Raw genomic sequence first — 22,723 nt, forward strand, 5'->3', positions numbered from 1 at the left:
TCTGGACACTTCCACAACTAGAAAGGTGATAAAATACCTGACGAGTCTCTTTTGATTTGATAGGCAACCTAGCTTTCCTGTGGGTGTGCTCCTCTGGCTAATTCATTAAGAACTCACAAAGCTGCTAGTTGTATGTGAGTCCCAGACAAGTTGAAGGTCTACAACATATATGACCTGTCATGAAAGCCACTCTTCCACTTGGACAGTATGATCTTGCTGATCCAATGGTGCTTGACTCTCAATGCTAAGTAGAGATGCTATTTCGAATGCTTGGCAATCCTCTATTTGTAAATCATAGTATATACCCTTAGAATTGTGATCCTCCACACATAATGATTCTCCTTTGAGAAATAACTCTTGACTTGCTAGCGGGCCTTAATAAAGATTGGCAGCTTGATCATGGGCCATCAATTCACCATGTGGCCTAAATTTCCCATGATGAACTTTATTATATAAGCCATAGTGACATAAAGCCAGATGTGTACAGCAGTTCCCCCTCCCGCCCCCATTAAATGGAAATGGAATAGACGAGATCTGCCTATAGTAGAATCTAAAGTAAATTGTATGAAGAAGTAACCTAATGGCCAAGGTGTCCACTCCTTTCACATTACCTCTCGTTCCCAATCTGAACCTATTGCCTCATGAGGAGTTCTTTATGAGTAATCAACTAAGGAAGAGAAAACTCAGGCCTAAGTTTCCATAGGCCTACTATGATATGAAGTGGCCTAATATGATATGGAAGTGTCCTTTGAAAATTCAGAGCAACAACATTCCAATCCTTTTCTGGAACCTCAACGGAATGATAGTGGCAAAGGGAAATCCTTCTGAAGGGCAGAATTTGGAGAAGTGCCTGGAAAGAGAAATGGGAAAATGTTCCATTGCTTGCTAATCCATTAGCTGTGGCCATTGGTTTGGCAAGAGACTTGGCAATACATGATTGGAAAATTGGTTATAATAGATGACAACAGAGAGTACTGTAGATAGACCTCTCTAAATGGGCCCAAAACCTGAAGGTTTCTGTGTGTCTTGTGAATGATCATGAAAGAAAGACCTCAGCTGAGGCAGATGCTAACCATCATGTGTGTCCTATTTCTCAGAGCATGTGGTGGAGGGCAAGCGAGGCATACTTTCCGTCTACTAGTCTCTTGACTTCAGTATCAGGTACGTTATGTTTCTCCTCAGCAAATATTTCCATGCCTTTATTTTGTTCACTTACCTGAGCCAACATATCTTATTTCTTCATATATTTCATTATTGGCTGTCCTTGACACATTAAAGTTCAATTTGTTTCTATATTTTATTGGTTTGTTTGCCTTTTTGTTGTTTTGCTTTTGTTTTGATATGCATAGAGCTGAATTGCTTGCTTTATATTTTTATTTTTTGTTTATCTTCCTTTGCATTGTTTCATAGTATTGGTCAGTGAATGATTATAAGGCTTAGAGTTTTCTACTCTATGTATGGGTTTAGGGTCGACTGCTTTCTTCTCACTGGAAGGCATGTTGTATGATACACACCATACTTAACTCTTCAGACATTAGGTACATATGATTTATCTTGAAGGATCGGTTGGTAGTTAGTTAACAAGGCCTTTCTCACTGAGTGGTAGCAGGTAATGCTTAGTCAAGCCCTTGAGGAATTCTGTGTTCCCTTTTCATTGCCATGAGTATTTAATGCAACCGTTAAAGTGCAGGACATAGCTTAGGGACATGTGTGTGGGGTGTGTGTGTGTACAGGAATGGATTGCAGAGATCGACATGGTCAGGCAGTGGTCAGTAGGATGGGAAGGAAATGTAATCTCATTAAGACAGAGACATGGGGAGTAGGAAGGTCACAACGGCTGGCCATGGACTGTCAGCCAGCTAGCTATGGAAGGCTGGCAAGACAGGATGCAGAATTTCACCCAGCTAGGGTGGGGAGTTTTGTCTGGACAAGGTTTGAACTCCTGCTAAGTTAGGAGCAGTCATTGGGCAATATATATGGGTTGGGGTGAGGGCAAAGTAAAGCCTGCTCAGGTTTGCATGGATGGACTGCACCTCAAGAAGACATGGTAGACATGCCTGGGCTGGGCCAACCACAAATGTGAACCAACTGCTTATCAGAGAGGCAGTGTTGGATGTGAGTGGGCTTGTCCATATCAACTCATTTCTCCTTCACCTCAGGAAGTACTCAGGCCCTACCTAGGCATTCCCTAGAGTCTCTTGCACCTCAGGGATTTAGTGGAGACGTGGCTGGATGTCCTTGAGAAAGGGAGTCAGCATGGGCGTTCTGGCCATAGGGAACGGAACAGTGGTACTTCCAGATGTGCATACATCAGTGCAAGCCTCTTGTACCTGAGAGTGGTGAGCAGGGCTGGCTTTGATTCCAGATCAGTCTATGGTGATAAACTAAGTATTTCTATATAGTGAGTCTCAGATTTTTAGTTTCTTAGTGCATATGAAAGCTATGCAAAGATATTGAGAGATAAGAGAGAGCCCCAGGCAGAGAAACGACTCCAAGTAGCTCCTTGAGAAGAGGCCAGGCAGGTAGTGTTAGGCAGATAGGCAGGGATGGGATGTCCATTGACTCATGCCCAAGAGAGCCAAGCATGAGAACACAGTCCTAGGTTTTCCTGCGGTGGGCATGCGTGGGCGTTAAACCTGGTTCAGCCCACCTGGGCCAGGTGATTGCAATTCAGCCAATGGGGTCGATCTGGGGTCGTTCACCACGCCTCCCCCTGGAATCCTTGAAAAAGCAGGAGCGAGGAGGAGAGAAGTCTTCTTTTTTTTGGAGGAGAACGAGGGAGGGAGATTGTTGCGTGACGCTGAGCAGTCTCTGCCAGGTTGCATGGTCGAAAGGAATCCAATGGGTGCCGTGTAAAACCTGAAACGTCTTTTAACTCTCATTAAATTCACTTGGATCAAGAGCCAAGCTTGGGCATGAAATCTTTCTCATGCAGAACCAAGGACCGATGGGTAACTCTAGCCTGGTGAGAGATCTTACAGAAGCATTTGGGAGAGCAGGCTGTCTAGAGCAATGACTTCCACAGCCTAGGATAATTTAAAATCTTAAATCAGCAGGCACTGGGCCCCTAGAGGCTGATTTTAAAGTCCAAAATCAGCAAACCTATGACTCTCTGTACAGACCCATTGCTTGCTTTCTTCCTTGCGTCCATATCTATGCAAGACTCAAGCATAGACAGAGCGCGAGTAGATTTAAGATTGTATTTGAGGAATGCAAGCAGATCCTTGATTGGTCTGACCATAACCTGAAGCCAAGACTGGCCTAGTATCCCACATCTGATATAAACATTAGAGCTCTTTTGGCGGCAACTCACTTGGACCCCTACCTATCGCATCAGGTGTTTTTTCTCCTTTCTAAATAAACTTTGCTTTCTGTGTGTGGTGCATGAGTCAGTCCATTCTTTGGCTGGGGAGACCAAGCCCCTGTACACATCAGAGCAGGTGAAACAATATGGAAGAGTTTGAAACACTGTGAGAATTATCATGAGGCGATAGAGTCATGAAGGAGACACGTGTTGCTGGAAAACGGTGCCAATAGACTTACTGGACAAAAGGTGCCGCAAACCATCAATTTCTAAAAAGCTGATCTGCAAAGTATAGTAAAGCAAAGCAAAGTACGTTGAGCTATGCCTACACGTTTAAGCTTGAATTTATCCAGTAAGTTATCAAACAATGGATTAATCCATAAAATCTAATGTTTCATTGAAACATGAAACATTGTGATTAAATGCAGTTGGATGCATATTTAGAAAAATAGCATATAGAATTATGAAGTTTCTTAGAAGAAAACACACAGATGTTACTTTTGAAAACAGTAAAACAATCCAGTTTCAGGAAGAGAAATTAGCATTAAAATGTATTTTCAATATTCAAACACACACAAATGAGTCATATAATTTTGATGTATTTTAAAATGAACCAATATGTAATATGAATGTCTAGACTATATTTCATATAGCCCTTAATATATCAAATATGGAAATTATAATACAAAATATAAATTAGTAGTAGTAGCCCATCCTCTACAATTAATGCATTCGATCTTTGATTTTTAATTAAAAATATATTATGATGTTGTATGCTATAAAATATGGAATATCTTTTTATATAATTTAATTCTAATACATGCCTCTTATTAAAAATGTTAGTTGCTACATTGAATGATAACTTTTATTTAAGCACGAGTTCCTCAGTTCTTTATATATATGATTTTTGGGTGGCTAGGTGTGGCGGGGATCCCACGTTGAGGGGCGCGGCCGCCGAGGTGGAGAAGGCGCATGCTGAGCAGTGGCGAGCGGAAGTGGGTGGGAAAAATAAAATTAAGGCCGATCTTGCCGATGAGAACGTCACAGAATGAGAGGGGCAATAACAGTGCCTCCAGACACACCCTATAAAGGAGGAAGATGCCAACCAGAGATAAAAATACCAGAAATGCAGCCATTAAATCCCCCTAAGGTCCAGTTCATCACTAAAATAAGACAGCCTGATATCAGCTCCATCACGGGAGCTATTTGTTTAGATATTTTGAAAGCTCAATGGGCAGCAGCAGTGACTCGTTGTACCGTTATTATTGCCGTTGCCGGCACCTTTGGCAGCTGCAGAACCAGATGATCCACAAGCTGTGGTAGCAGCAAATTAGTACAAACAAACGCCTGTTCAAACAGACCACTCGACTCTGGGCACATGTGTGTGCTGGACCACCCGTTTCTAGTCCAGAATGCAACAACCAGAAAACCTAGGTGCTTTGCGCTTTGATAGGAATGCAGTAATAGGGGCCTTGCCTTCACAACCATGGGATTGTGGGTACTGCTGAGGAACTGAGCCCCAGGAGAGCTGCGGAGATATCAAGCTTGCCCTGTGTTGAGGAGCATCGACGTCTGTTTTTAGAATGCTGCAGTGATTTCCTTTAACCCGACATTCTTGCCGAATGATGAGATGTAGGCATCATCAGAGCCTGAAAGCAATAACCAAACAAACCAACCTGCTCTGTAAATAAAGCTAATCGAACATCTGTGCAAAATTTCAAAAGAAAAAATAAATTCTTTAGACAGCATACCCATTTTTCAAATTATTTCAGGTTGTTTACTTTTAGATCAATTCATCATGTTTAAGAATGAAAACAAAATAGCTTTCATAACTCTTATATGACCCAAGCTCCAATGCTCATCTCAGTCAAAGCACACTAGGTATATTTCATGTAATACATGAAGTCAATATTCACCATTTATTATAAATGAAGTTTTACATATTCTTGTTTTAACCACTGACCAATAATTAAACCCAGTATTCAATAGGCAATTTATCTCTTAATATTAATTTTTCCTAGTTTTTATTAAAAATCATTCCAAAATGGAAAAGGAAATTCAGTTTTGAATATTGGAGTGATTAATGTACACTATATTATGTTATAAAGATAGGTTCCATCATACACAAGTGTGTGTGTGTGTGTGTGTGTGTGTATACTGAGGTTTTAAAACTTAACTACTTCTTAGTAGTTAAAAAATAAGTCAGACCAGAGAAGAATCAAAGAAAATAAATTATTGTATTGGAGCAGAATGTTCAAGTTACCACGTACCGCCAGAACAACAAAACTACTCTATTATCTCTTGGCAGAAATATAGCCAGAATGCCCCATGGAAGCAAGGATGTAAAACGGCATGTCTTGTACTAAGCACCTGCTCTCAGGAGAGATCGGTCCTGGAGAAGGACGTTATACTTGGCACAGCAGCAGGACAGAGAAAAAAGAACGTTCCTCAACTGTACGAACTGACACAATGACTTCTCTAGTGGGCTCATGCTTTGCAACTGCAAGGAGGCTGCAGGGCCAGGTACTATGGTGGTTTGTGGTAAATGGGTCGCTATGAGTTAGAACTGACATGACAGTAATTAACAATAACAACAGTTAATTAAAAGAGAACAATGGAAAAAGAATACATAGCACAAGGAAATCTTTTCTTTTCTTGCTCAATATACAGTCATATATCACTTAAAACTCATAATATGCTGTGTGAAATAGGCCATTATAAAATTTAGATGTGCAAATACCCTATCATAGTGTGGTCCTGTTTTTACTTAAGCAGCTCAAAGAAGTTTCTTGACTTCTAAGTGATCAGCAATATGCTTAAGGGAGATTTGCTTTTGAGTTCAGTCCTTAATACATGACATAAGCAATTCTCTCTGTCCGAAGCAGACACCTCGTACATTGTCATTAGTTTTGTAGCTTTCAGCAAAGCCAATCTTTCAACAATTTAGACATCATCTTTTCCTTTGTTTTTTAAGGGTCTTTATGATCATCCAGTTTGACATGCCTGAATCATGAACAATAATAATAGTCACTGATTTTCCTCTTTTTGATCATTTAATTTTGTTTCACTTCAAATCAATACATCTTTGCCCCCTGCTCCATGAAAACTAGCAGAGTTTATCTATGTTGTGGAGGCATGAGGCATTGATGCATTTCATGGTAGTAATTAAAAAGCAATTAAAATGAAAGTTACCACGAGAATATTCCAGTGACATCATGTGGTATATGAGCTTGGATGCTACTGCCTGAGACTACTAAGGCATACACTGTTAAGAGTTTTAGATAGAAATTTAGTATGTGCGGTTCATACGTAAGCTAGTAATATAGGTATAGCCTCTGACTATCAAGGTCATAAGATATCTATCTATCTATCTATCTATCTATCTATCTATCTATCTATCTATCTATTTTTCTATCTATCTATCTATCTATCTATCTATCTATCTATCTATCTATCTATCTATCTATCTATCTATCTATCTATCTATATAGATATACTGTAGGATTATTAACCTGCCAGTGAAATCTTTTAGAATACAAGAGACATGAAATGCACACACTGCCAGAGAAATGCTATTGTATTCACTACATCAGAGAACAGGGATTTCTAAACTCTAATATAAACTTAAGGGACCATGATATATATAGGGTCAGCTATTGTCCAAATGGACACTTTGTGCCACATGACTGTATGACAATGATTAAAGTAAATTAATATAAATTTTTCCTCTCTGTAAATTGAGGATATAGTTAAAAGTAAATTCCTTCCATTAATATTAATTATTTGCAACTTGAAGTATAAAGTAAATAATATTCTATAGACTTATCATTATTAAATATTGCATTTTAGCAATTAAATTTTATTCAGATCGATGTAATTACCCTTTATAAACAGTAAGTAGATAACAAACACAAATGTGTTCAATTACTTACATGTGTCAATCAAGATACAAAATCCTCATTATTAAACTTTAAGAGATAACAAATGTGACTATTAAATTCAAAAGTAAACAGAACTTTTGTATCATTATATTCTTTTTAAAAATAAATTACAAAATCTTTTTTTCCTGACTATTAACAGTGACTTATTAAACCTAGAACCCCCTATTTAGCATGTACCCAGCTATGTGGCACTGAATGGGGGCTGGTCCATAATGAGTTTTATAGATATTAATTATCAAAGCTAAATTTAAGTCTTCTTATTATCATTGTATTTTACTCCAATTTACAATGTCATATGCAGACATTGAAAAAAAGAGAGAAATCCCAAAGGAAAAGGATAAACACAGAAGTTTAAGATTATTCAACAAATTATATATAATTTTTTTTCATAACATTTTCAAAACACAAAAATAATCCCCAAACCAAGCCCAGTCCACTGCTTCCAAGTCTTTCCCTCACATTGAGCCTGTAAGAGGGAGTAGGCTGCTGCCGAGGGTCTTGAGATCAAACTCCTTACCGAGGAAGACCAGCTCCTCTTTCTCCCAGAGTGGCTGCTGGGTTGGAAGTAACCACACACAGCACCACCAGGATCCCTTAGAGCAAACTTAGACTCCTATATTTTAATTCTTTCGTTTTTACAAAATTACTGTAGCAAGCAGATTATGTTATGCTTCTTTGCGTCTCATTATTATTAAAAATGTCAATATTTCTTTTTTAAACACAACTAGATCTCTGGAAGAGATTTTCAATATTTACATGGGTTCTTATATTTTGTATGGAGCAAGATTTGGGATTTACTAGCTCTTTGTTAATAGAAAAGCCTAACTACATGGCTATATTTACATTACTTGTGAGCACGTCACCACTTCTTTACAGCTATGTCAAATATTTTATGCATGCAACTTTCTTTCATTATCACGGCAAACTATCAGGTATTCTCCTAGATGATTATAATTTATCTTACTATATTGTATTGACAGATAAGGATGGAAGAGACACTTACATGATAGATTTGTAGGAGTTTCCAATTATACAGACACGAAGTTGACAGGAGAACGTGAGAGCACAGTGATAACATAAGAACTTTTACCATCAATTCATAAAAAATTGATGCAGCCAGTATCTTCTAAAGTGAAGCTTCAATCGCCACACAAATATAGTTGTCTAATGTCACCTTTCAATATATCCATAAGTTCATGTGGTACATCCATACTTCCAAATGAATCAGGGCTCATGGTTTCCCAAGGACATATTCCTTTGTTTCATTCAAGTGAAGGACATTTCAATAACCTTTTGTTACTTAACTGAATCCTGATAGTTTTTGCTTTTACCACCTGGGGCTGAGAGATGCATTATCTAGATAATTTAGTGACTGAAATACTAAATCTCCCACAATCTGGCTTCAGTTGACGATTACAGCTTTTTTCCTCACAAATACCCCTCCACTCGTCTGAACTCTAGCCAGACCAACGACACTCAAATTCCCAATACTAAATGAACACAAGTAATATTCCCGGGACTCTGCTCAAGCCACTCCCTTGTTCTACCTTCTCTTTTACACCTTATGCAAGTGTGTAAGGCAGCCCTGACATGCTTACCTCCACCCAGCACAATATCCCCTTACCAGAAATAACGCCTCACTTTATTAATTAGACAAAATATTACTAAACACCAGCAGAATTCAATTTCCTTTGGCCTTCATAATACGAAAGATTATTGTGTAGAAAACGCTGACGAAAGCAAAGAGTTGGTCCAGAGGGACTTAGAATAGCGGTCTGCTTAGATACTTCTACAGACTTTAATTCAGCGACACCCCCCACTGCCATGGAGCAGATTCCCACTCATAGGGACCCTACGGGACAGAGCAGAGCTGCTTCTTAGGGCTGCCAAGAACGTGACTATTTCCAGGAGCAGACAGTGTCCACTCAAAGGAGACTGGGTGGTTTGAACTGCTGCCCTTCTCATTAGCGGCCCAGAGCTTAACCCACTGCACCACCAGGTAGCCTTCAAATAAGTACATTTAATTTTTTCGCACACACACAATAAAATCAAGGATAACTACACACCTCTTTTTAATGTATTCAAATTACTGAATTTTATGGTATTAGAACTGAATTTCAGTAGTTATTTGAAAAATAACAAAACAAAAATTTATAATGAAATCAAAGAAAAAATTTTAAAACACGAATGTATTCTGTGTTCATATTGCAAGTCCCAAATATTTTTCTTAAGACTACTTATTTCTTTTCCATTTTCTCTAACCAGAGATTCTTGCCTCCTACAGAAATTACTAACCATCATTTTGTCCATAGTTGTTTTGTCAATGCCTACTTTCGTGACAGGGTTCAAGGGTTAACCACTGGGCGGCTCCCAAAAGGTGATTGGCTCCAACACCCCAGCTGCTCAGCAGAAGAGGCCTGTGGCTCTGCTCGCAGGAAGATTGCAGCCTAGAAGATCCCATAAAGCAGTCTCCCTCTGGCATCTCGTGTTGCTGTGAGTCCACAACACACACCACCCAGAGCGGCAACAGCAGGATACTCCTGTTGAACAGCCATCTATTTTAACTTAAGCAAATTTAGAGAAGAATTTATTAAATTACCTATTTTTATAAAGGACATCGTATGACTTCAAGTGTATTTCTTTGCTTAATCTTTATAGAAAGATAAATACAAAGTGATTCCTAAGACATATACTTCATAAAACTACCAAATATATAACCTGCTTTTCTTTTTATACCCACGATGTAGCTATAAAAATTATTAGTGTATTTTGGGGGGAGGGGAAACTGTTAAAGAGAGCCATTGAAATTAGCACTGCCCAATCTGCATGCTTAGAAAACACCTGAGAAGCTGAACGATGTGAGAAAGCACATGCTGACCGCATTGGAAGAAGGTTTATTAACAACCTGCTGTGTAGAGATGACAGAGTCTGCCAGGTCAAAAGCAGGACCTGACTCACTTGCTGATGAAGTTCAAAGAGCGCAGCCTTCAGTATAGACTACAAATCAAAGTTGGGAAAACAAAAACCCTCACAAAAGTTTCAATAAATTCAGTCATGATAAATAACCAATAGATTGAAGTCGTTCAGGGTTGTATTTTATTTGGATTCGCAGTGGGCACATCTGCTGCCAAGGTCGCTGTAAAACAGTAAGGAGCAACGAGGTCATTTGGGGGACTAAGATGAGCTGACCACCTTCCGTCCTCTCGTCTGAATGTGCAAGTCGGACAACGAATAAGGAAGAGACCGAAGAAGAGCGCATGTCCTTAAACTATGCGGTGTTGAACAATACTGCATTTGCGGGGCTGCCAAAGAACACCCAAGTCCGTCTTGGGGGCGTATAGCCGGTACGCTGTTTAGGAGTAAGTACGGCAAAACTCTGTCTGCGGGGCTCCGGGCATGCTATCATGATGCCCAGGCAAAGGACATCGTGCTTGGTAAAGCAGTGGGTCGATGTAAAATGGAAAGGCCCTCATTGAGCTGGATGGACATAGGGACTCACTGACGCATGACAATTGCGAGGATGGTGCCTGACCAGGCAGTGTTACTTCCGGTGTACACAGGGCAGCTCTGAGTCAGAACTAACCACATGGCTCCTAACACTGACAGCAACAAAAACTTGAGAACCAGGAAATGTCCCACAATACTAAATACATATCATAATAATTTAATATAGGTATATATAAACGTTAATCAACCTTCCTCTAGTTCTTAAACGCTTCCTCCCCCCAACTATCATGATCCCAATTCTACCTTGCAAACCTGGTTAGACCAGAGGATGCACAGCGGTACAGTTGGGATCTGGAAACACAGGGAACCTAGGACAGATGAACCCCTCAGGACCAGCGGTGAGAGTGGCGACACCGGGAGGGAAGTGGAGGTAGAAAGGGGGAACTGATCACGGGGATCTACATATAACCTGCTCTCTGGGGAATGGGCAACCGAAAAGTGGGTGAAGGGAGATGCATGACAGTGTAAGATAAGATAAAACAAAAATTAATGAATTATTAAGGGATCATGAGAGAGGGGGGAGGGGGGAAGGAGGGGGAGGGAATAAAGGAAAATGAGGAGCTGATTCCAGGAAACCAAGCTGTAGACGAAATTTGAGAATGATGAGGGCAACGAGTGTATAAGTGTGCTTTACGCAATTGATGTATGAGTTTCAATAAAATGATTTTTAAAAAATAAATAGGAAAAATACTTTCTGTAGCTCTACAATTACTTAAACCTATATATTATTTTATTTTATTTTATTGGGGTAGTCTTTTGTCAGAGTTCCCCATCCTTACTGATAATTTTCTTGCTTGTTTTCATCCATAAAGAGAATTAATTAAAGTTTCATTCTTAGCAATTATCTAGACATCACGAGAGCAGCACTGAAGTTACAGATTGTTGAGAAAGTTATTTATATAATCTATGTGTCAGTGCTCCCTTGGGTTCACTTATGCTTTGCTTCATTCATATAACTACACCTTATATTTAATAAAATATGTTCATCATCTTGTGATAATATTTTATAATGTCCATGTCATTAGAAAGACTTCAGTCGGTTTGTTTGTGACTGTGCATCTCGGTGTCTCATCACGGGAGGTTTACGTGATCTTTGTTGAACTATATAATCACAGATAATATAGTCTCCTTTTTCACAGAGTAGAAAAATCATATTTCTAAATGATTTCATCGTAGCTTAGGTTCTTGTCAGTTCCGCTGTACACTGAGGAAAGACTATCCAAACACCTTGTACATCTGTGCTGGGAAGGAGTTTCCTTCCTTTCAGGAAAGCAGTTGAGATGAGCATTTTCTACTTCATAACTGAGAGTAATACTCATGTTCTCTTTAATTCAAATATGACAATAAACATCAAATAATCAAATAATCACAATTTTTAAAAGAACATGAGTCAAAAGAATGATGTGATAAAAACATTTTATTGGGTTAAAAAAACCTAGGAAAATAAAATCACATAATATAAAACAAATTTTGTTTGAATAGACAAAACTCAAAGCGAGAGACTTCATAAGCTAGCCTATGCTTTCATTATGGACTGAGCGTGTGTGTCTAGGAATAGACTATAATATAAACATTATAATCACAGCAAAAGAGATAAAAATTCAAGAATACCATGTAACTAAAATGATATTACTAAAAACTGTCATATATAAATTATATAGCTTGATCAGTCTTTCAGAAACAGCTGCTCTGAACTATGGAAAGCCCATTCACAATGTATTCTTTAGGTTCAAAAAATACATGCCTGTTTATTGGATTCATTTTCTAGTAAAACTCAAATTATTAAGATTTGCACAACTAATTTTTGTTATAATCACCTAATATTTGTTGAAATTACCAAAATTAGTACATGTGTACAGAGTAAAGCACCGTGAATTTACATAAATATTTATATGGTGCGTGTTCTAGTTAGTATTACAATTGTTGTTAGGTATTTTAGAGTCATTTTCAACTCAGAGCTACTAATGTAATGCAGCATAACTTCCCCTTAGAGTATTTTAGGCTGTAATCTTTGTAGAGAAAGTTGTCAGAGCTTTGTCCAAGGGAGCTGCTGAATGGATTTGAACCATCAATCTTTTGGTCAGGAGCTGAGTAATCAACTTTTTTGGCAACACTACACATATAAGTACTATGTTAGCTACTACTTACTAAAATAGAAGACAAGTATTTTTAATTTAAATGTAATTTACATTGCTCACCAGTTTAAATTGTACTTTAACTTTTGGGACTTAAATTATATGTCAAAATTCATCCCCAATAGAGTCAAAGGTCTACTGCTCCTTTCACTATTGTAATAGGTCCTAATATTCTAACAAGCAGGACAATAAAAAAAACACATTTAAACTTACCCCATTTAATGGCCATGTACAATAAAAAAAACATTTAAACTTACCCCATTTAATGGATATGTTTTCCATCCTAGCTCTCCGAGCACAGTTGTTGTATCAAGCAATACAACTGGAATTAAATAAGAAAACTTGCATGAATTTCTTGATTGATACAAAACAAAAGTTCGTTATTTAGATCATTAGAATCAACTATCTTTACTATTTACTAATTTCATTATCTTTAATAAGGTGCATTACTTCTAGCATTATTTAGCCAAAATATTTATATACATAATAATATTAATATCTAATGTTTAATAATATTACATAATGTCAATAAAATATATAAAGTAGTTACCAGCTAATTTCTTAAATGTGTAGAATTGTATTTAACAAAGAAATAGCATATAAACTAGAAAATATAAAATTAATAGTCACTTCTAGTAGTATATTTTCATTGATATAATAGCCAACTTTATTTTCTTCATTTTGTATATAGTCTATTTCTAATATCATGTTGAAGAAATAAAAATATATTAAAGCTTTCCCCCTATTAAATACCTTTATGTTATGACAAAAGTGTATTTGAATAAATGTAATGTCTGCTAAAACACGGTTAATATTCTACATCCTACATAGTAAAGTTACTACAAGTAAACAAATTAGTAAAAACTAAGTGTCGTTTACCTGGGCTCCATTTCGCTAATAATCAAGTCAAAAGTTACAAAAGGAAGATAAATAACTAGATCACAGTTTGATGAAATCTAAAATAATACTCTAGCAATTAGCTTAGCTTTGAGAGAAGAGATCTATGAAGACTTCATACAAGATATCTAATTCGAGCTGGGCTAGTGAGTGTATGTATCTCCAACCAGATATGGCAAAAATCAGTTTTTAATTTCAGAAGAAATACTATCAAGTAACTGAGATGTTACTAAATTGGATCTCAGTGGTTAGGGTGTAAACTAGGGCTGAGGATTGTGTTTGAAAGAGTGGGATAGAAATGAAAGCCAGAAGGGTAAATTGTAATCAGTGGGGGAAGGTTTCAGTAGTGTTTCTAGCAACTAAGGGGGGACTTCAAAAAGCTTATGAAAAAATTCCATTGGTTTCATTACCATCATTCAAGAATGTTTAGAGCTACCTCATATACATATCCATCCCAGGATTCAACAGTTCCTTCTTTTCAAAATAACATCCCCAAGTGCCCATGCATCAAGCAGACTAGGGACAACTAAGAGAAACAATGTCATAGCACATCATGATGAATTTCAGTTCTTCATGTGATTTAAGAATTTTTTGTCTGTTTATTATTTATTGCTTTTCTGTTTGTTGTTGAAGAAGGAATTATCTTAGGAAAGAGGTTTTTGGGATTTGCTCTTTAGCATTTACTTTAAATCTATTTGAATCATTATGATATATTTGATTTCTACATTATTAAATGTCAAACTATTATATGTCTTAAGTGTCTTGGGAAAATTCTACTTACTCATTGTAAAATATTCTTTACAATACTGTTGATATGTAATCACTAACATCACCACCTCCCGTCAAACAAAAATAATTGCTACAGAGTTGATCCCCTCATATGGCTATAACTCGCCCATTTTATATACATATATACATTTAAAAATCAAACATGAAAGTCAAGAAAATGGTATGATGTGTCCTTATGTCCTCATAACCCAGCTTCCATAGTTATCAAGTCATGACCAATCCAGTTTCACCTATCCATATATAAATATTTTCTCTGTTCATGATTATTTGAAGTAAATTAATCATATCATTTTAAGAGTAAACAATACCAACATGCAATTCTTAGATAGGGATCTTTAAAAATATGATAGCAATCTCAATTCAATAACACATAGAGTACTTAATATCATCAAATATCCCGTTAGTGTCCAATATGTCTTGTTTTAATTTAGCTTAACAAGAAATCAAGATAGATGTGTTCTATGAATTATACTGAGTGACATTTCTATTTTAATATATGAACTCTCCTGATATCTTTTTATATTTATTAAGGTATGAATTACTACAATAACACTCATTATTTTAAGTGTACATTTCTGTCATTTTGAAAAACCCTTTCTAACTACCAAGGCAATCACACTGCAGACTGCTCCCATTATCTCATACAGTTCTGTCCTGACCCTTTTCACCCAAACCCTTACTTTATATTGTCCTTAGAAAATACTAGTCTAATGTATTTCCTTGTAATTTTACCTTTTCTGAAACCAGAAAAAACAAATAGCATGTAGCTTTTTCATTTGACTTTCTTTTCTTGGCATAATGTATTTGGAATTCACCATGCTATTAAAAATTCCATATTCCATTGCATTTAAATGTACTAGCTGGTGGACATCTTGCCTATTCTCATTTGAATATATTTAGAATAAAACCACTATAAATTTCAATACACACAATTTCCTTATTTATCTATCTATCTTTATTTATGTATTTATGTTTTCAAGCCTACTAAATCCAAAAGCCCATTGCCATCTAAATCAATTTGTATCATATCTGAAAACAAAGGTTCATAATAGCTACTAGACTAACATCCTAATTATTTATAAATGAACTTTCATATTATTCTGTTGATCACATCTTGGATAATTTGATCATATACATGGCTATACTCACTGTACAATATAATGACAAAAGACAAGGGTAAGAGAGACGAAAAGTACTGCACTGGAGTTCCATTTCATGCATGCGTGAATTTCTCAAAAAGTTGTGTTGAAATATGACGCAGCAGTCAGTAGATGGCTATGGAAATGGTCTCTCAGTAATTTACTTGCCTTAAAAGCAAACAGACTCACTGCCGCTGAGTCCATTCTGAAGTCTAGCAGTGCTATAGGGCCAAACAGGCGTCCTGGTGACAGAGTGCTTACACGTTGGACTGCAATCCTCGGAAGCCACAGGGGTTATTAGGTGTTAGCATTGACTCAGTAGCAGCGAGTGGGGTTTTGGGTTTGGTATAGGAGAGAATAGAATCGCCCCTCTTGGTTTCCGTGGCTGTAAATCAGTGGTTCTCAACCTGGGGGTCGCGACCCCTTTGGCGGTCGAAGGACTCTTTCACAGGGGTCGCCTCAGACCATACTTCCGATGTTCTTAGGAACTGAGACACCCTCCTCATCCGTCTCCAGTTGGGTCCTTCCACGTGCAGATACGCCTCAGAAGGGTCACCAGAACATGAGGGACTGTATGGAAGGGTCGCGGCATTAGGAAGGTTGAAAACCACTGCTGTAAATCTTTAAGGGAACAGAAAGCCTCCTCTTTCTCCTGAGGAGAGGCTGGTGGATTTGAACTGCTGCCTTGCAGTTGGCACACCAACCAGTAACTCACTACTCCACAAGAGTTCCTTGTGTCTCCTTAGGGTACTTAAAAAAATAAGTTCAATAAAACAAGTAGCTTCTGAGGGACCTGCTGGATGCATTAAATTTAAGAAGTTCATAGCAACTGTTGCTGTTAGGGGCCATTGAGTCAGTTCTGACCCCCAGAGACCCTGTCCTGAGCAGAAGGAAACACTGCCCTGTCAGCACCATCCTCACCATTGTTTCTGTGCCGGAGTTGCCTCTTGCAGACACTGTGCCAATCCACCTCCTTGAGGGCTTTCCTCTCTTTTCACTGCCCCGCCCCATTACCAATATGATGCCCTTCTCTGAGGATCGGTCTCTCGTGACAATATGTCCAAAGTGGCACTCTGGCCATCATAATCCACCTGAAGGATGCGATCCTTGATCTTCATCAGCAGGTCCTTCAAGAGAAAGCCCCACCCTTTCAGAAGCAAGGTGGTGTCCTCTGCATATCGCATGTTGTCCATAAGCCTTCCTCTGATCCTAATGCTACACTCTTCCTCATATAGCCCAGATCCTCTGGCTAGTTGTTCAGCCTACAGACTGAGTGACGGGTGAGAGGATACAACCTCGATGTACACCGTTCTTCATTTTAAAGCATGCAGTGTTCCTCTGTTCTGTGTGATCCAGGTGCTAGTTCCACATAAGCTGATAAAGTGTTTTGCATTCTCATTCTTCGTAGTTTATCCATAGTTTGTTATGATCCCCATAGAGTGACTGTTCGTTGTGATTCAAAAGAAATCGTCTTGACAGATTTTAGCAAAGGATGTAGGATGGGCACTGGGATAGGTAGGTTTATTGTGCTAACCTGGCCAATGAACACATGTGGGATTAATTGAAGGGCGGAGAGGTAAATGGCTTGGTGAGCCTCGTCTTTCTTGTCTCTTGCTCATTGATCATCGGACCAGTGTGCGGCTGCCTTGCTTGTTCTCTGCCTCGATTTTCAAGCTACACTACCTGTGGAACACCTAATCCGTGGACTGTGTCACCATAATTTAAGGTTCCTTTAAGACCTGCTTCACCACGCTACTGGAATAAACAGCGTCTGAGCTGAAGACTGTCGGAGCCTGTCATCTGGCTGACTGTTGGTGACCTGCCTTGCTGTTGACCGCCTCTGGGCAGATAGCCTGAATTGTTCTGCATCAGACTACCCAGTGGCCCTTAAGACTTGAAGGACTGCCAGTGTATTAGCTGTCTCAAGGAAGTGAGCTGCACTGAGCCATTAGATTAATTAACTGTTCTGTAGATTAATTAACTGTTTATTTCTTATGTTATCTATCCAAATAAATATATGTAAAATTAGAAGTGTCCTGGATTTGTTTCTCTAGATTACCCTGTCTAACAGGCACATTAATTTTTTTTTCATTGAAAACTGCACGGAAGAGCAAAAAGCCATGAAAATTGTTCCAACGATTTTTCCCCCTCCTGCTCTTTCTTCAAAGGTGACAGGGAGTGTCCTAGGAGAATATCATTAGGAAACATTATACTATTCACTATCTATCTGTTATCTTGCCCCTTCAGACTTATTTTTGTTCCTCATCCTGAAAGAACATTAAAAAATAACACCCTTTGAGGCCCTACAGGATACTGAAACTGTCACTTTGGCATGGTATGTATCAAATAGCGCAGTCTTCATGGGAAGTTCAGAGATGGAAACACCCTTCAGAAGTGCAAGTCTTAGGCAAAATATGTTGAAAACAGCAGGTGTACATTTTGACATTTTTGTTACATTAAAAGTTTTAAATTTTTTACAGCAATATTTTATGTACCCCCATATATATATATATATATATTACCTGAAGTTCACTCAGGGCTTACATAATTTCACAGGGATAAAGTTGGAGATATATCATTCAATCATTGACAAATTATTCAACACTACATAAAACCTATGAACATCAGTAAGGCAGAAGCCTGTCAGAGAAGAAAAACTCAAATCTTTTCCATGGACAGGAATGACACCCAAGTATAAGAGTGCACCCTCAAAGAAGAACAAGGCAGTACTATGAAGTTCTGGCTTGACAGGCTTCGCTGTAGTTGCCTGTATTACAAAAATGAAAGTTCTTTGACTTTTGCTACATACTGCTCAAACTACCCCCTAAGCAGGTACCATCAGGATCTACTTGTGGGCACACCAAAGGTTACTGTCACTCGTGTGGCATGTGCATAGTTTCAAAATATCTCATTATTTCCAAAGCATGGTGATAATTCAGTCATTGTGGTAAGAATTTTTTATTTTCTCATTTTCCTATCAAGTTATTTGCTTGTTTTTCTATTATTATTAATGCAGAATTTACAGAAGATTAAGGCGCTAAACTTGGGTGAAATAATTTCCCAATGCATTACAGAATGATAAAATTTGAATTCTAACCAATGAGATGAACTTCAGAATGCCTTCTTCTATAATCAAATCATGTAAAAAATAGTGTTGTTTTTCAACTGCCTTCATACCTCCCCCATTTTCTTTATGCTGATCTCATCCCTTTACACATCCTAATCCGATTTTCTCACCGGTGTTTCCTATGAAAAATATTTCAGAATTTTATTATTGTATACAAATCACAATATTTCAATTGAGAAGAATATTGATGTGTGCAAAACAAACAAACAAATTACTAGATGTTGACAACTATCAACAATGATTTCCCTTTTTATTGGTTATATATAGAAAGCATATTCAATTAGCCAATTGATCGACTTAATTTTCACTCTTTGCAAAGCATCTTAAGCTGCTTTGTTCTCAAAGCATATGATTTAAACCTGTAAAGTAAATTCATTTCAAAACAAATAAAATGTGCATTTACCTACATGATTGTAGGTTCTTAGGAAGAATTTTTGTTGTCTATTTCTTAGTACCTTGAAGAAACAAGATATACTCAACTGCTTTATTCATCTCATTTAATCTGCAGCCACAAAACCCTGTAGGTGATTCCGACTCAGCAGGACAGAGCAGACCTGCCACACAGGGTTACCCGGCTGGGAATCTCTCAGTACTCTGACACAGTGCTCTCAGATGGAGCAACCACTGGGTTTGAGCCATGGAGCTGGATACTTTAATCTGTGCACCACCAGGGGTCCTTTAAATTGTAAACATATCTTTTACAAATTCTTAAGAACAATCAACGTTAAAATCTGCATTCTGTACAGGAGATACATTTAAATTAAATTAAATTGAGAATGTTTGAGATTTTTATTAACATTCCATGAGGTCAAAGTTTTAATTGTATCATTTGTTTCATATACAAAACCTCCACAAATCGAGATTTTTCAAGCAAGCTAATTACATTGAAGGTGAGAGCTCCTCCTGCTGGCTTTAAACAAATAGTATCCAGTCCTGACCTGAGTGCAGCGCGACAGGGAACTCAGGAGCAGGAAGAAAACATCAACATGAACTTCCATGAGAAATCCATGTATTTTTTTAAATTCTTAGTTTAACGATATGTCCATAGAATAATAAATTTGAAATTAGATAAACCAAAGAACAAATAGGAGTATACATCTGGTTGTGAAAATATAGTTTCTTTAAAAACCTAAGAAATTGTAAATCTGCATACCATTTTCAGAATAATGTTCAGAAAATAATGTCTAATATTAGTTTGGTTTAAAATTTAGAAGGTATAGGAAAGTCACGGTGTTCTACAAGAAAATAACACATGGTGAAACAAAACTTGACAGTATTTTTTGATTCAATATGAGAGCAATGAGAACTTATTGATTAAAAAGCTCAATTCGTTGCCTTTAAAATTTTTATCATCTTTGTCTGCCTCCCTTTTTGTAAACTTATGGGATTTTAGTATATCCGTAGTTAATATATAATAGAAACACATTTTTATTCTAACTCTATGATTTGAAAAAATACACGTATTTATGTTCCATTTTGGAAATTTAACTAGGAGTGAGAAAATCAAACAACTAAGAAGTGTCTATTCTTTAAGAGAAATTCTATAAAAATCTAAAAATTTAAGTTGGGAGATTAATCACTGTTTTTGCAAATTCATGCTACAGTAAATGCATGTTTAAAAACGTTCTCCAATAGATCTAATACAAAAAAGAAGACACTGTTTCTTCTTAGAATTATACCACTTAGAGGTTTTATTTTAGAAGTAAAGCCCAGAAAGGTAAATAAGTCACTAGGTCTACAGACTAGTAGAAGAATCTGATTCTTCTGTCAATTCTTCTGATACGGTGTCCATAGGAGATGAGATGACTTGAAACTGTACATGCTTAAGTACACAGGTGCATTTACATGTTATGTTTTAGCAGCAGTGAATTTGAATGGCACCTTGTAAAGAGCCTACTTTGAACTGATATTCAAGTTATCGGATTAACTCTGGTTCAACATCATTACATATCTATGACAGACAAAAATCAAAACTTTTTACTATTAGAATTTTATACAATGCACCCTTACATAGGGACAGAGTCGATATTTTATTCTAAGAAATTCAAGTTGAATTTCATATTCTAAAATATAGGAATATTATATATTGACCCCTGGTATGTCAATGTGTGTACTGGTATCATCTTTAAAGCAACAACTTCCACAGAGACTGACCTCTTCTTCCAATTACTTTTTAAAAATTTAGTCAAAGTCATGTAAATATGCGTGCAGTATATGGCACAGAGAGCCATGTTTATCCTGCTCTGGCTTTCTTATTGCCATGAGGCAGGGGTCAGACAGGCCTCCACACTCTATCCTCTCCTACTCTCACATGGATTCTTCTTCCCATGCCACTCTCCTTCTGTGCTGGGTTCTATAAGTCATCGCAATGGCCATGCAGAATTACAGATAGTACTCACAATTGTGGTGGTTTATGAGAGAAGTTAATAGGCTACCACAAGTCAGCATCAATAAATAATAAAGATACAGTCATAGGTCCATAGCAATGCCTCTCCTCAGCCAAGAGCCAAGTCTCTCTCCAGTCCTCTGCCTCTCAGCCACAGGGGCCCTTGGCCTCTGCTTTCCTGACCCTGGCAGTTGCCTGTTGCTCTCATAGTCCCATAGTCTGTGCACTGCTCCCTGGCTCTGTCCCATAGTCTCCATGGCACAGTCTCTGGTTGTTCTGGTCTTGGCCTCTGCTACTTAGACAGAAGTCTAGGAGGTGTTCTTCCAATGGTCGTGGAGATGGGAGGAGGGAGGAGGATCTGGTAGTAATGAAAAATGACCAATCCCCTCTATAAGTGTTTTAAGTGCCCTATTTGCATAGCTCCACCCAATCATTTGGTGGGACTTCCAGAGACTTGGATGGAAGGGCCATATGAAGAAATTTCACTTCACAACAGGCCACCAATGGCTTGTCTTGTCATTGCTTTCATAAATGGAAATTCAACTTCTTTCCCTTTTAATTACATTTTCTATAACTACAATTTTGCAATCACCTTGTTGACCTATATCATATAATTTAATCAACATCTTCACCATCACTCCCCTCTCTTCTCCAGACCTATCAGCAAGAACAAAAAGTTCAGTGGGGATCCTCCTATGTCACTTCAATGTTAAAATTAAACAAAGCCATGAAAGCTTATACACCAACCACTGCATGCCTTTATCACCAAATTCTAAATTACAAATGGCCCATCCTATCAGCTCAGTATGCTGAGGAGATGATACATTTTTTAATCCTGAACATCTTCGATCCAGTTGGAACAGCATCTTTGTGAATATGAATGTTTCCAGGATGCAATATTTTATTCCAGTTTACAATGTCAACATATGTCTCTTAATCTGGTTGGATTCTAGTCATCTCAGCCCAAGGCTTTGCTAGGTCAAATGGGGCCAGTCAGACAATATGACTAGAGAATGAAGGGGCTAGATCATGCCCACAGGCTCAGTCTGATGTCTGTATCATTCTTTAAACTTTTGACCAACTAGCCCTTCCTGTTTTCTTCCTCTGGTACCTGTGGACCAGGTCAACAGACACCAATAGTTCTGTCCAAACAGCCCATGTACGCATTGCTGTGTTTCCCCGCTTCCAAATCGGCACACTGCAAGCATTGCTACTGTGTTTGGGGGCCATTGAGTCGGTTCCACCCCATTGTGACTATGCACAACAGAATGACACGCTGAGTGGTCCTGCACCATCCTCACAATTGGTCCCATCCCAGCTCAGAGTTGCAGCCACGGTGTCAATCTGTTTCCTTGAGTGCCTTCCTCTCTTTTGATGCTCCCCTACTTTACCAAGCGTGATGTCCTTCTCCAGGGACTGGTCTTTCCTGACAATATGCTCAAAGCATGGAATAAGCAGACCAGTGTTTTTTCAGCTTTCAGTTCTAGAATGGGTGGGG

At 37.9% G+C, this 22,723-nt stretch overlaps 1 protein-coding gene and 1 pseudogene across 1 annotated transcript in view; one reads left to right on the forward strand and one right to left on the reverse strand.

Annotated features, from left to right (window-relative positions):
* The window catches only part of EPHA6 (EPH receptor A6), a 1,136,602-nt gene that overhangs the window by 1,019,304 nt on the left and 94,575 nt on the right, over nucleotides 1–22,723 (reverse strand). Inside the window, 1 exon segment of the mRNA XM_075543438.1 lies at nucleotides 13,145–13,209. Coding sequence (XP_075399553.1) covers nucleotides 13,145–13,209 — 65 coding nt within the window.
* Nucleotides 4,141–4,812, forward strand: LOC142439012 (ubiquitin-conjugating enzyme E2 K pseudogene; annotated as a pseudogene).

This window comes from Tenrec ecaudatus, chromosome 2 (assembly GCF_050624435.1).
Source record: "Tenrec ecaudatus isolate mTenEca1 chromosome 2, mTenEca1.hap1, whole genome shotgun sequence".
NCBI lineage: Eukaryota > Metazoa > Chordata > Mammalia > Afrosoricida > Tenrecidae > Tenrec > Tenrec ecaudatus.